The 16148-nt window shown below is 35.5% G+C and overlaps 1 protein-coding gene across 2 annotated transcripts in view; it reads left to right on the forward strand.

Moving 5' to 3' along the window:
• PLOD2 (procollagen-lysine,2-oxoglutarate 5-dioxygenase 2) overlaps positions 1-16148 on the forward strand; it is a 106150-nt gene that overhangs the window by 63461 nt on the left and 26541 nt on the right. For both annotated transcript variants that reach the window (XM_059920154.1, XM_059920153.1), the window contains exon 8: positions 13075-13176. In XM_059920154.1, the coding sequence (XP_059776137.1) occupies positions 13075-13176 (102 nt within the window). The remainder of the gene's footprint in view (positions 1-13074; positions 13177-16148) is intronic.

Below are 16148 nucleotides of genomic sequence, written 5' to 3' on the forward strand. Positions count from 1 at the left end.
TGTATAGCATATATTAGCCTTTCAATAAATTGTGATTGAATGTCCGAGTCTATAAATAATCTAATGACCTAGCATTATTCTTGGGAATGGTGAGGTAGATTTTTTTCTGGCAGGGCAAAATAGTCATAAAATTTCTGTGGGGGGCTTCCCTGGTGGCGCAGTGGTTGAGAGTCTGCCTGCCAGTGCAGAGGACACGGGTTCGAGCCCTGATCTGGGAAGACCCCACATGCTGTGGAGCAGCTGGGCCCGTGAGCCACAGTTACTGAGCCTGCGCGTCTGGAGCCTGTGCTCCGCAACAAGAGAGGCCACGATAGTGAGAGGCCCGCGCACCGCGATGAAGAGTGGCCCCCTCTTGCCACAACTAGAGAAAGCCCTCGCACAGAAACGGAGACCCAACACAGCCATAAAAATAAATAAATAAATAAATGAGCAAATCATTAAAAAAAAAAAAAAATTTCTGTGGGTTCCTGTTACTGTCCCTAGGCAGATAAATGGACTTTTACAACTGGACATCTATAACTAAGTAGTGTGCTATTTCTCCTTGGTAATGTAATATTTTAATCAAATTTAAATGTCTTTAAAGAGGGCGCTTGGTCCCAGAATTTAGTTATTGTGAGTGAGGCCTGATATTCAGTGATTCCAGTGTTTTCACTGATTTTTTCCAAATTTCCAGGATAATGCTGATAGGAGTTTTACAAAGCGATTGAAAGACTTCTCTTAAGAAAAGAAGCTCTAGTCCTCAGTCATTTAGAAAGACCTATGTGTACTAAGAAATTTTAAGTCTTCCAAGAAACATTTTCAGTTTGGGTTATCACTGTTTCCGGCATTTCAAGCAGTATGATGATCCTATTATATTTTCTGTGACATGATCTTATGATTCTATTTGGCAATAAAAATTAAGTAATTTTTTATTGTAAAAATTATGTTTGGTATAATATAAAATTTGAGAAAGGATTATATAAATAAGCATTCAACTAATGCTAATACTTTATTTAGGAATATGTTAAAGTTAAATAATATCACATTTTCCTCTATGTTCAGGATAATGAGGAAAGAAAGCAGATTACTCTTTTTAGATATACCCTTTTTATTTAACCATCATAAAAGATGAAAGGATTTTTATATGCTATTTTATAATTTAACTTATTATTTTATGTACTAAGAGATGATTATAATGTCAGTAAGCCATAACCTTAATCCAAATGTTAACATTTAAGCCATTTGTTTTCATTTAAAAGTGTACATAGTCTGAAAAAACTATACATAATCTGTAAATGAAAATTGTTTATAATGTGTTTATAGACCAAAGTATGTAAAGGTGAGTTTATTTCTTAGTTACTTTCTCTAAATCTCATGCTATTAGGAAGAACAACTTTTAAATTATAAACAGTTTTAAAAATCACTTATAATCCCACTACCCTCTCATATTGTTTTCATTCATAGTTGCTTTCAGTATTTATATCCGTGTGGTATATAGATATGAGCATTCATATTTTTCATTTGTTTTCATAATGGTGTATAAACAATTTTGTGCTTTTTAATTATTTTATTTGAAATATGTTTTTAATTTATTCTACACAATTATTATCATGCTTGTCTAGATGCAATCTAATATAAATCAGTTTTTAGATAGAAACCGTGACTTCTGGTTTGAAGTTTTACTTTTTATTCTTGAAACTTATTTACTGTTAGTAACACATCATAAGATGCTTATTTGAATACCTAACTTTTTCTTTTAAATATCAGTCATTATGAGATTGGCAGTATTTTTATACAAACAAGTTAAATGTAAGAAGAGCACATCACCTAATTTGCACATGAAAACAAGTCATTTCTGAAACAAATTTGATTTACAATCTAAATAGAGATCTTAATTTTGTGCATATAAACCTCAATGCTTGGGTCACTATGACCTTGAATAATTGGATGATTTGAAAAAAAAAAAAAGAAAAAAGGAAAAAAAGAAAAGATTCAGTTGGAAAAGTTTCTCTGCCAATGACATGACATCACCCTTGGAAACATTTTGATATTGTGAAAGAAGGATCAGGAAAGCACTACCACCTAGTAGCCGGGGACTGCCCGGAACAGCCTAACTACATAAACAGTTTTCTGTACTTTCCAGAGCTGCCAGCATAAATGTCTGAGATTTTTAATGAAGAAAACAGACATAAATGGAGGGTGGGGGTGATGGTAACCTCTGCGTGTGTGATGAGAGATCTAAAAGAGGGAGGCTTCCAGTCTTAATGATCTATGAAAATCAGATTTAGGTGAAGAGTAGAAAGTAGAAAAGTTATAGTTTTAATTCTGAGAAAGCTATATGTAATGCCTTCTATGCTCTAATCTTTTAAAAAAGATATTGATCATTTTCATATTCACATAGGGATCCTAATAGACTGATCAGTAATTCATGACATAAATATTTAATTTCTTATGAGATTTCTGAGATGAGGAAAGTGCCAGTGTTTATATATAGATGGGAATTTTAGATATGTCCAAATCTGTGGGGGATTTTTTTTCTTTCTTTTAAAAAAATTCTTTCCCAGGATATATAAAACACCAGCCTTTAAAAAATTGCACACTAGCCTTTTAAAAAATTCCTGTTAGAAATAATGCTTAATAAAGAGAATCCATTTTCACATGAATCTTTTTATTTTCTTCAAAACCATAATATTATATAGAACATGAATGATTAAATTAATGTTTGCACTGTAGTTTGACAACAGTCAAATTTTTGTTTTTGTTATAGAGGCAAATTCAGTTGGCCACATTGACTCTTGAAATGTCATTAATGAATGTCATAACTACATATTTCCTGCCTTGTATTGAATAATTTGTTTCCTGATTTATCACGTAGTTCAAAAGGGATGTGAATGAGTTATCTTTTCCACGTCTTATGATTGTGCTGTACAGAATAATGTAACTGTCTACAGTATCTGTAAAACACAAAGGTTTTCTCATTGTAATTAATACGGTACTTGTTTCAATAGCATTTGCTTCAGTTTTAGTACAATAGAAATATTTGGATGGAATACCAGATATTTGAGAGGAATTGGATAAAATGGTACTGGACTAATTTCCTCATCTATTCTATACCATAACATCTCTTTTAGGGTCTTAGGAAGCTAGAAAAAGTCAGTTGGCACTTCTGTACATTTTTGACCATCATATTTAATGTATAAATATTTTTTTCTTTTGAGTTCATTTCACATTTGCAGTGAAAAATTAATGATTATATAAACATAGTGAGGATTTTAGGTGCTTCCTTTTAACAGTAATATAAAATTACAGCCAAAGCTAGTTTGCTTCAGCTTCACTGTGTTGAGGTGAGATAATTATAGTTTATGACAAAAATAATAAAAAAATTAAAAACTATAACTGTTCCTACCACTACAGGTATTAAAATTGCAGTAGAATGTGTAGTAATTTTTTAAAGAAGATTGGCAGAATTTTCCCTAAAATATTTACACTCTAGGTATATTCAAGATTTTTTTTTTGAGGGCTCAGAGCATCTCTCAGTGTGTTTACCTCTCTCTGTCATCCATCTTCCCTCATCTTCTCCTAAACCCAAAACATACACAAGGACTCAGATTTTACATATAAAATGAATGCCAACAGATGCTTAAGGAGAAGGGGAGATAAGGCACAAAGGAGATGCTGTGAGAGATCTGAAAAGAGTAGGTAGGGAAGCAATATTGTACTTTATTTTTTTTTCCTTCCAGTCTTACAATTGATATACAGCACTGTATAAGTTTAAGGTGTATAGCATAATGATTTACATATATCATGAAATGATCACCACAATAAATTTAGTAAACGTCCATCATCTCATATAGATACGAAATAAAAGAAAAAACAATTTTTCCTTGTGACGAGAACTCTTAGAATTTATTCTCTTAACAACTTTCATGTATAACCTACAGCAGTGTTAATTATATTTATCATGTACATTACATCCCTAGTACTTATTTATCTTATAGCTGAAGTTTGTACCTTTTGGTCACCTTCATCCAGTTTCTTCTCCCCCGCCTCCTGCCTCTGGGAACTGCAAATCTGATCTCTTTTTCTGTGAGATTGTTTGTTCACTTGTTTGTTTTTGAAATATTGCCTAAAACACCATGTTAGTTCCTGGTGCACAACATAGTGATTCGATATTTCTATACATTACAAAATGATCACCACAATAAATCTAATTATCATTTGTCACCATAAAAGATATTACATTATTATGGACTATATTCTCCACACTGTTCATTTCATACCCATGGCTCATTTATTTTATAACTGCAAGTTTGTACCTCTTAATCTCCCTCATCTAATTCTCTCACCTCACCACTCCCATCCCCTCTGGCAACCACCTGTTTGTTCTCTATCTATGACTGTTATTTGTTATGTTTGATCATTTGTTTTGTTTTTTAGATTACACATGTAAGTGAAATTATATGGCATTTTTCTTTCACTGTCTGACTTATTTCACTTTGAATAAAACCCTCTAGGTTCATCCATGTTGTTGCAAATGGCAAGATTTCATTCTTTTTTATGGCTGAGTAATGTTCCATTTTATATATGTATCACCATTTCTGTATATATATATATATATTTTTATTATGTTAACTTGCGGCAAGTAGGGGCCACTCTTCATCGCGGTGCGCGGACCTCTCACTATCGTGGCCTCTCTTGTTGTGGAGCACAGGCTCCAGACGCGCAGGCTCAGTAATTGTGGCTCACGGACCTAGTTGCTCCACGGCATGTGGGATCTTCCCAGACCAGGGCTTGAACCCGTGTCCCCTGCATTGGCAGGCAGATTCTCAACCACCGCGCCACCAGGGAAGCCCCCACCATTTCTGTATATTAATATATTCATATATTGGTGGACATTTAGGTTGCTTCCATATCCTGGCTATTGTAAATAATGCTGTGAACATAGGGGTGCATGTATCTTTATGAGTTAGTGTTTTTGTTTACTTGGAAAAAATACCCAGAAGTGGAATTGCTGGATTATATGGTAGTTCTGTTTTTAGTTTTTTTGAGGGACCTCCATACTATTTTCCATAGTGGATGCACCAATTTACATTCCCATCAACATTGCATGAGGGTTCCCCTTTTTCCACATCCTCGCCAACACTTGTTATTTGTTGTTTTTTTTTGATAATAGCCGTTTTAACAGATGTGAGATGATATCTCATGTGTGGTTTTGATTTGCATTTCCCTGAGTGATTAATTATGTTGAGCATCTTTTCATGTGTTGGTTGGCCATTTGTATGTCTTCTTTGGTGAAATATCTAGTCAGGTCCTCCGCCCATATTTCATTGGGTTGTTTGTTTTTCTGATGTTGAGTTTTATGAGTTCTTTGTATGTTTTGGATATTAACCCCTTATTGGACATATCATTTGCAAATATCTTCTCCCATTCAGTGGGTGGCCTTTTTGTTTTGTTGATAGTAGTTTCCTTCACTGTGCAAAAGCTTTTTAGTTGGATTTAGTCCCATTTTTAAATTTTGCTTTTGTTTCCCTTGCCTGAGGAGACATATCCAAAAAATATTGCTAAGATCAGTGTTAAAGAGTGTACTACCTATGTTTTCTTCTAGAAGTTTTATGGTTTCAAGTCTTACATTTAGGTCTTTAATCTTTTGTGAGTTTATTGTTGTATATGGTATGAGAAAGCAGTTTGATTCTTTTGCATGTAGCTATCCAGTTTTCCCAATACCATTTATTAAAGAGGCTGTCTTTTCTCATTGTATAGTCTTGGCTTCTTTGTCATAGATTATTAACCATATAGGCATAGTTTTATTTCTGGGCTCTCTGTTTTGTTCCATTCATCTATGTATCTGTTTTTGTGCCAATACTATACTGTTTTGATTACTGTACCTTTGTAGTATAGTTTGAAATCAGGGAGCATGATACTTCCAGTTTTGTTCTTCTTTTTTCAAGATTGCTTTGGCTATTTGGCATCTTCTGTGGTTCCATATAAATTTTAGGATTATTTATTCTAGTTCTGTGAAAAATGTCATGGGTATTTTGATAGGAATTGCATTGAATGGAGATTGCTTTGGGTAGTATGGACATTTTCACAATATTCTTCCAATCTGTGAGCATAGTTTATCTTTTCGTTTATTTGTGTCTTCTTCAGTTTCTTTCACCAATGTCTTATAATTTCCAGAGTACAAATCTTTTACCTCCTTGGTTAAATCTATTCCTAGGTATTTTATTCTTCTCGATGCAATTGTAAATGAAATTGTTTTTTAAATTTCTCTTTCTGATAGATCATTATTACTTTAAGGGAATGCAACAGATTTCTGTACATTGTTTATATCTTGCAACTTTTCTGAATTCATTTAGTAGATCTAATAGTTTTTTTGTGGAGTATTTAGGGTTTTCTATCTATAGTATCATGCCATCTGCAAACAGTGGCACTTTTACTTCTTCCTTTCCAACTTGGATGACTTTTATTTCTTTATTTTGCCTGATTTCTCTGGCAATGACTTCCAAACTGTGTTGAATAAAAGTGGGGAGAGTGGGCATCCTTGTCTTCTTCCTGATCTTAGAGGAAATGCTTTCAGCTTTTCACCATTGAGTATGACAGTAGCTGTGGGTTTGTCATATGTGGCCTTTATGTTGAGGTATGTTTCCTCTATAACACTTTGTTGAGAGTTTTTGTTGTAAATGGATGTTGAATTTTGTCAGAAGTTTTTTCTGCATCTATTGAGATGATTATATGATTTTTATCCTTCTTTTTGTTAATGAGGTGTATCACATTGAGTGATTTACATATCTTGAACCATTCTTGCATCCCTAGAGTAAATCTTACTTGATCATGATGTATGATCCTTTTAATGTATTATTGAATTTGGTTTGCTGATATTTTGTTGAAGATTTTTGCATCTATGTTCATCAGTAATAATCACCTATAATTTTCTTTTTGGTAGTGTCTTTGTTTGCTTTTGGTATTAGGGTAATGCTGGCCACATAGAATGACTTTGAAAGCATTCCTTCCTCTTCAGTTTTTTGAAATAGTTTGAGAAGAATAGGTATTAAGTCTTCTCTAAATGTTTGACAGAATTCACCTGTGAAGATGTCTGGTCATGGACTTTTATGTGTTGGGATTTTTTAGATGTTTGATTCAATTTCTAGTAATGAGTCTGTTTATATTTTTTATAACTTTCTGATCATTCTTGGAAGATTGTATAGGCCTACTTCATTTTATTGCACTTTGTTTTATTGCACTTCACAGATACTACGTTTTTTATAAATTGAAGGTTTGTAGCAACCATGTGTTGAGTAGTCTATCAGCACCATTTTTCCAACAGCATTTGCTCACTTCGTGTGTCTGTGTCACATTCTGGTAATTCTCATAATATTTCTAACTTTTTCATTATTGTTGTATTTGTTATGGTGATCTGTGACCAGTTAGCGGTTATGGCGATAAGTGATCTTTGATATTACTATGTAATTGTTTTGGGGTGTTGTGGACCTCACCCATATAAAATGGCAAACTTAATCGAATGTTGAAATGATGACAAATCGTTTAGAATATTACATAAATGTAGTTTTAAAGCAGCGGCATGGTCTGAGAGGTTTACTCCAAATTTGAAAAGAGTTCTGCTGTGGGTAAAGTGCTATTAAACAGCACTGCATGCTACAGAGAAATAATTTGTGAAAGGAAAAGTCAGTTGATGTGGCAGACTTCACTGTTGTCTTATTTTAAGACATTGCCACAGTCACCCCACCCTCCAGCAGCCACCACTCTGATCAGTCAGCAGCATCAGCATTGAGGCAAGACCCGCAACCAGCAAAAAGATTATGACTTACTGAAGGCTCAGATGATGGTTAGCATTTTTTAGCAATAAAGTATTTTTTCAGTAAGGTATGTACATTGTTTTTTTTAGACACAATGCTATTGCACGCTTAATAGACTACACTATTGTGTAAACAAACCTGATATATGCACTGGGAAGCCAAAAAATTTCTGTGACTTGATTTCAATATACGTTTTATCGTGGTAGTTTGGAACTAAACCTGTAATATCTCTGAGGTATGCCTGTATGTTTCTAGGAATTTATGCATTTCTTCTAGGTTGGCCAGTTTGTTGGCATATAATTGTTTGTAGTAATTTCTTATGGTCCTTTGTATTTCTGTGGTGTCCTTTTTAACTTCTCCTCCTTCATTTCTGGTTTTATTGATTTGGGCTCTCTTTTTTTTCCTGAGTGAATCTGGCTAAAGGTTTGTTGATTTTGTTTATTATTTCAAAGAACCAGCTCTTAGTTTCAGTGATGTTTTTCTTTTTTTTAGTATCTATTTCATTTATTTCCACTTTCATTATTATTATTTCCTTCCTTCTACTAACTTTGGGTTTTGTTTGTTCTTTTTCTAGTTCCTGTAAGTGTAAGGTTAGATTGTTTATTGTTTTCTGGTTTCCTGAGATAGGCCGGCCTGTATCACTGTATATTTTCCTCTTAGAACTACTTTTGCTGCATCCCCCAGATTTTGGATCCTTGTTTTTCCATTTTCATTTGGAGATATTTTTTTATTTCCTCATTGATTTTTTCAGTCACCTATTGGTTGGTTACTAGTATATTGTTTAGCCTTCACATGTTTGTATTTTTTGCAGTTTTTTTTTCTTGTAGTTGGTTTCTAATCTCATGCCCTTCTGGTTGGAAAATATGCTTGATATGATTTCAGTCTTAAATTTATTGAGACTTGTTCTGTGGCGTAGTGCATCATCTGTCCTGGGAAGTGTTTCATGTGCACTTGAAAAGAAAGTATATTTTGCTGCTTTGGGATGGAATATTCTATACAGATCTATTAAGTCCATGTTCATTGCAGCACTATTTACAATAGCCAGGACATGGAAGTAACCTAAGTGTCCATTGACAGAAGAATGGATAAAGAAGATGTGGCACATATATACAATGGAATATTACTCAGCCATAAAAGGAAACGAAATTGAGTTGTTTGTAGTGAGGTGGATGGACCTAGAGTCTGTCATACAGAGTGAAGTAAGTCAGAAAGAGAAAAACAAATACCATATGCTAACACATATATATGGAATCTAAAAAAAAAAATGGTTCTGAAGAACCTAGGGGCAGGACAGGAATAAAGACGCAGACGTAGAGAATGGACTTGAGGACATGGGTGGGGGAAGGGTAAGCAGGGAAGAAGTGAGAGAGTAGCACTGATATATATACACTACCAAATGTAAAATAGATAGCTAGTGGGAAGCAGCTGCATCGCACAGGGAGATCACCTCAGTGCTTTGTGACTGCTTAGAAGGGTGGGATAGGGAGGGTGGGAGATGCAAGAGGGAGGGGATATGGGGATATATGTATACATATAGCTGATTCACTTTGTTATACAGCAGAAACTAACACACCATTGTAAAGCAATTATACTTCAATAAAGATGTTAAAAAAAAATTGAAAACATTAAAAAAAAAAGAAAGGTCCATATGGTCTAATGCGTCATTTAAGGCCAGTGTTTCCTTATTGGTTTTCTATCTGGATGATCTGTCCACTGATGTAAGTGAGGTGTTAAGGTCTTCTGCTATTATTGTGTTACTGTCAGTTCCTCCCTTTCTGTTTGTTAGTATTTGCTTTATGTGCTTAGATGCTCCTATGGGTGTGTGTATGTATGTGTGTGTGTTGTTCTATCTTCCCTTTATCATTATGTAATATCTTTGTCTCTTTTTACAGTCTTTGTTTTAAAGTCTGTTTTGTCTGATATAAGGATTGCTATCACCAATCTCTTTTCATGTCTGTTTGTATGGTATGGAATACCCTTTTCCATCCCCTCACTTTTAGTCTATGTGTGACATCAGATGTGAAGTGAGTCTCTTGTAGGCAGCATGTATATGGATCTTGTTGTTTTTATCCATTCAGCCACCGTATTTTCTGGATTGGAACATTTAGTCCATTCACATTTAAAGTAATTATTGATAGGTATGTACTTACTGCAATTTTGTTAGTTGTATTCTGGTTATTTTTGTTGTTCTTCTGTGTTCCTTTCTTCTCTTGTGATTTGGTTACTTTCTTTACAGTTAATGTTTGTATTACTTCCTCTTTATTTTTGTGTATCTAATATCAATTGGTTTATGGTTACCATGAGGTTCTTATGTAACAACCTATGTATATAGCAGTCTATTTTAAGTTGATCATTGCTTAAGGTTGAGTGTATTCTAAAAACACTACATTTTTACTCCCCTCTGCCATGTTTTATGTTTTTGATGTCATATTTTACATCTAAAAATTTTTGTGTATCCTTAAATAATTATTGTAGATATATTTGATTTTAGTAATTTTTTATTTTAATCTTCATACTAGCTATATAGTTGGTTGATCCATTACCTTTACTTTGTATTTGCCTTTACTGGTGGCATTTTTCTCTTGCATAATTTTCATATTTCTGGTTATGTTCTTGTCTCTTCTGCTTAAAGAAGTCCTTTTAACATTTCTTAAAAGGTTGGTTTAGTGGTTATGAACTCGTTTACTTTTTGCTTGTCTGGTAAACTCTTTATCTCTCCTTCAATTCTGAACATTAACTTTGCCAGCTAGAGGTTCTTGGTTGTGTTTTTCCTTTCAGTTCTTTGAATATGTCATGCCACTACCTTTTGGCCTGCAAGTTTTCTGCTGAAAAATCAGCTGATAACCTCACTGGTTTTACCTTGTATGTGTCAAGTTGTTTTTCTCTTGCTGCCCTTAATACTCTCTTTATCTTTAACTTCTGACATTTTAATGATAGCATGTATGTGAAGATCCCCTTGGGTTCACCTTTTAGGAATTCTCTGGGATTCATGGACTCAAATGTATTCCCTTCACCAGTTTAGGGGAATTTTCATCCATTGTTTCTTCAAATAGGTTTTCTGTCCCTTTCTTTCTCCTCCTTCTGGGACCCCTATAATGCAAATGTTAGAATGCTTATTGTTATCCCAGAGGTTCCTTAAACTATCCTCATTTTTTAAAATTCTTTTTTCTTTTTTGCTATTTTGATTGGGTGATTTCCATTAGTCTGTCCTCCAGATTGCTGATCCTTTCCTCTGCATCATCTAATCTGCTGGTGGTTCCCTCTAGTTTCTAGTTTTTCTCTATTTCGTTTAGTTTTTTCTGAGGTTTTGTCTTGTTCTTTCATTTGGAACATATTCCTTTGTCTCCTCACTTTACCTAAGTCTCTGTGTTTGTTTCTGTGTATTAGGTAGATCAGCTATATCTCCTGGTCTTCAAAGAATGGCTTTGTGTAGAAGGTGTTCTGTGGGGCCCAGTGGTGTGGTCCTTCCTGGTCACCAGAGCCAGGTGCTCCAGGAATGTCCTCTGTGTGGGCTGTGTGCATCCTCCTGTTGTGGCTGGGCTGCAGTTGCTGTGGGTGCACTAGTGTATGGGGCTGGTCCCCAGTACAACTGGCTGTAAGGCCTGGCCACAACTGTTGTGGGCACTCTGGTGTACTGGGTTGGCCAATGGGATGGGACCCTCTTTGGGGAGACATTGGTGCTGACCAAGGGCACCTGCTGGGACTGGCAGGGTGAAGGACTGCTTTAGTGGGGCTCTGGTGCTGGATGAGGGTGCTTGTTGGGACTGGCAAGGTAGGGGGCCACTTTGGAGGAATGCTGGCTGTGTCAGGTCCATGGGCAAACTGGGGTGGGGCAAATGGTACTATTAAGTTTGATGGAGAGAGTCAGAAATGTCACCAGCTAGTGCCAGGTTGCTAGATAGAAGGTGAGCCAAATAAAAACAAAACAAATAAAAACACTGGCATCTGCCAGCCCCTTTATACCCAGAGAAAGTTGCAACAGATCCCTGCCCCTCAAGCACATGCCCTAAAATTAGTGAATGAGTTTCTTTCTTATATCACCCAGGCACTTTTCTAACTGCTGCCTCTGCACTGGGACTTGGAAAGAGTGAATCTGTGCATGTGCCCTTTAAGAGCAGAGTCTCAGTTTCCTACGGCCCTTCTGCTCTCCTGCGCATAAACCCCAATGGTTTTAAAGCCAGTTGTTATGGGGGCTCATCTTTCTGGTGCAGGTCTCCCAGGAAGGGGAGCCCAAGGTGGGGCTTGGACCCTTCGCTCCTTGGGGAAGACCTCTGGGGCTGTGATACCCCGCCCACTTGTGGGTTCCTTCACTGGGTACATGGGTTCTGATTAGACTGCATCTCTGCCCTTCCTACCTGTCTCATTGTAGGTTTTTCTTTTTATCTTCAGTTGTATTTTCTTCTAGTCTTCAGGTCATTCTCAGAGACGGTTCTCTATCTGTAGTTGTAATTTTGGTGTATCTCTGGGAGGAGGTGAGCCCAGGGTCTTCCTTCTCTGCTGTCTTGTTCTACCCCCACTTTAGTTTATTATTGATACGATTTGTGAGGTGGTTCTAATTAGGACTTGTTCTAGATCTGTTTTAATCTGCAGGCTTTCTTTTCTTCATGTTGGTGCCCTTGAATCACTGCCCAGAAGTCTGGGTCATAGTGGGTAACATAGTTTCCCAAAAGAGTTTAGTGCCTTTTGGTGATAAAGTATATACAATATTTGTTTTGTGTGGTGATGGCTGGTAGGAGGTCACACTGGCACTGCCCCATTCACTGTACACACTGGCACTGCCCCATTCACTGTGCACTGTATTAGTAGAATTATTAAGGGGATATCCTAATGCAGAAAACGTGCTTTGAAGTTGGAGGTTTATAGAATGAAAGCACATCGATGGGAGAGGCTTACTTTTTTTCTTTTTTTTGAGAAGGGTCTTTTAATTAATTAATTAATTAATTATTTAATGGCTGCGTTGGGTCTTCGTCGCTGCATGCAGGCTTCCTCTAGTTGCGGTGAGCGGGGGCTACTCTTCGTTGTGCTGCGCAGGCTTCTCATTGCGGTGACTTCTCTTGCTGTGGTTGTGGAACACGGGCTCTAGGTGTGAGGGCTCAGTAGTTGTGGCACGTGGGCTCAGTAGTTGTGGCTCGCAGGCTTAGTTGCTCTGCAGCATGTGGGATCTTCGCGGACCAGGGATTGAATCCCTGTCCCCTGCATTGGCGGGCGGATTCTTAACCACTGCACCACCAGGGAAGTCCAAGGTTTACTTTTGTTAATACAGTTTTCCTTCTTTTGCTAGATTCTCCTGAATTATTTTGGAAACTATGTACCTAATGCATGGACACAAGACAGTGGCTGCACTCTTTGTGAAGTGGATACAATTGACTTGTCTGCAGTAGATGTAAGTGGAATTGACTCTGTGTGAAACGTAGTAATAAAAAGTAGTGAGGTGGATGGACCTAGAGTCTGTCATACAGAGTGAAGTAAGTGAAAAAGAGAAAAACAAATACCGTATGCTAACACATATATATGGAATCTAAAAAAAAAAAATGGTACTGATGAATCTAGTAGCAGGGCAGCAATAAAGACGTAGACATAGAGAATGGACTTGAGGACACAGTGGAGGCAGGGGGAAGCTGGGGCGAAGTGAGAGTAGCATCGACATATATACACTACCGAATGTAAAATAGATAGCTGGTGGGAAGCAGCAGCATAGCACAGGGAGATCAGCTCGGTGCTTTGAGATGACCTAGAGAGATGGGACAGGGAGGGTGAGAGGGAGGCTCAAGAGGAAGGGAATATGGAGATACATGTATGCATATGGCTGATTCACTTTGTTGTGCAACAGAAACTAACACAGTATTGTGAAGCAATTATACTCTAATAAAGATCTATTAAAAAAAAAGTACATTGTTATGAAATACAATAATTTGTAAAAGAAAAAAAGCACATTATTTTATAGTATTGATAATATGATAGATAATGGATTTAAAAAGCTAAAACATGATGACTCCAAAAATTGCTGGATTTGTGTATTTCCAGCAACACCAGTTAATAATTGACCCCAGTGAAAAGGGCTTGGTTGTTAATATTTACTAGCTTGCTATGATTGGGTGCTCTTGTTTTATTTTAGTCTGGTAACTTGGTCAAAGTGTTGAGGTACAATGTTTCATTATTTATATGGACTAATTTTATCTGTGCTTGCTTTTCAAATTTGATGATTTTAAAATAATATATTATTGTATAACTAAGGACTGTTTTAATATTTTATAGATAGTAACTTATATTAATTTCACAAACCCCTTAAGTAGGTAGTACTGTTGACTGAGTTTTACAGATGAGAAAACTGAGGTATATATACGTTCAGTAACTTGCTTAAGGCATGTGATTTTTTTTAAGTGTTGGGGGTGGGATTTAAATTTAGGCAGTCTGGCTCCAGATCCCATAATCTTGATCACTGGGCAATTTCGCCTGGATGTGATGTACATATTATATGCCAGACACAGTGCTACTTATACATGTGTTTCATAGAGTATTATAGCTATAGTTTAACGTTTATACGTTGAGAGTAAATGAGCAACTGGAAGTAACTATTATGTGTCTATTAAACATTTTATGCATCCTTCTCTCATCAACCAGAGCAGTTTTAGGATATCCTGTAGTAACATTTTTCTTCCAAAAAATTTCTCTTGTAACTTGGAAGACGATTATGTGTATGAACAATTGAATTCTAGGGATGATTTTGTCATTAAGGCTGATTCTTTCTTTCATTCACCATAGGTTTATTGAGTATCTACAGCATGCCAGATAAGTATAGACAGAAATAAAATTCACCTTAATATGGTTCTGGTGACTCCTGTACCCATGCAAATACAAAAATACTCTCACCGTAAAGCACTCAGGCTCCTGAATTAAATAGTTTCTGTTCTATTCTGAAAAGGAGGATAAAGAGTAACTTGTCCACATTTAGGACGTTCTGAATATAACCCTGTTTTACTTGAAAATAAGACTTTTTGGCCAGCCTCTCAAATAACAGACTGCATGTTTCCTATCTGGAAAGAAAGCCAGAAACTTTCTGACTGAAGCTTCATCATGAAGATGTTTAAAAATTCATCCTGATCTTTTTTGCAAAGTCTTCTGGAGGAAGAGTTAAAGCTTTTTATCTGTTTAGTATCCTTTTACATAAACTTTCTGGTGCAAAGATTGAAAAATATTCATATTATAGTTTTTTATCTTTATTTTTTGCATATAGGTGAAAATCACCTAATTCTTAAGCTAAGCTTTTTTGTCTTATAGACTGTTAGAAAGGAAAACCATTTTATTATGCAAAATAAATTTCTTATGTGTTTTATATGTGTAGTAATTATGCAACAGAGATATAAAAATTAAAATTATGTGGGTAGTTAAGATCTAGGGCTACCATGTACTTAGGTGTGGGCCATAGGCAAGTTTCTTTATATGTAAAAATGATAATGGCTATCTCAGAGGATTGGTAGAAGGGTTAAATGAAATTATATAGATGTATATATAATGATATTTTATATGTATAAATTATATATATGAGGTGCTAAGCCTTGATAATAGCTAACTGTTGTACTCTTATTATCATTAGTATATAAAAATAAGCTTAGATTGACAGTGGAGATGTAGCATGTTGAAGCCCAGTTCTTTACCTACTAATTTATGTGTTCTGAGTTGCTTAACTCTTCTAAGTCCCATTTTCCTCATGTGTAAATTTGGGATAATAAATAACTTCTAAGGTTATTACAAAATTTAAATGAAATGCATCACATCATTTGATAAGGCAGAGTTGTCGTCTAGTTTTTACTCATTTTCCCTGTTAAATTGAGAACTCCTAGAAGGTAGATATTTTGTCTTTAGTTGTTTGTATTTGTTTATTGATTTAGCAATAAATATTTGGGTGACTGAATGAATTGATAAGAAGGACAACAGTGTATGACTTGTACTTCAATGCAAACAAATAATGTTATTATCCAGATAACAGGAATATGTGAGGTATCATGTGTGAAAAGATGGGGGAGAGGTACCTAATTCAGCACTTAACATATATGGTACTTTAAAATATCTGTAATCTTTATTAAAAATTTTTTTCTTGCTCAGTAATGCACTGTATTTATTTATTTTTTTTTACCTTTTGACCTCCTCCACCCATCTGTATGTAGTTTGTAATTTGAAAATCTATAATCTTTAAAGTCAGGCTTTAAGACACTGATTAAAAAAGGCATTATAAAGAAATCTTTCATATGGTTCTGGTAATAACACTATTACATGGCATTTACTTATGTTTCTGTCTTCCTCAATCATTTGTTAGTTTTCCAAGCAAGGAATTTTCACTCCTTTTTTAAAATGTTT

Source organism: Balaenoptera ricei, chromosome 4 (assembly GCF_028023285.1).
Source record: "Balaenoptera ricei isolate mBalRic1 chromosome 4, mBalRic1.hap2, whole genome shotgun sequence".
NCBI classification, from domain to species: Eukaryota; Metazoa; Chordata; class Mammalia; order Artiodactyla; family Balaenopteridae; genus Balaenoptera; species Balaenoptera ricei.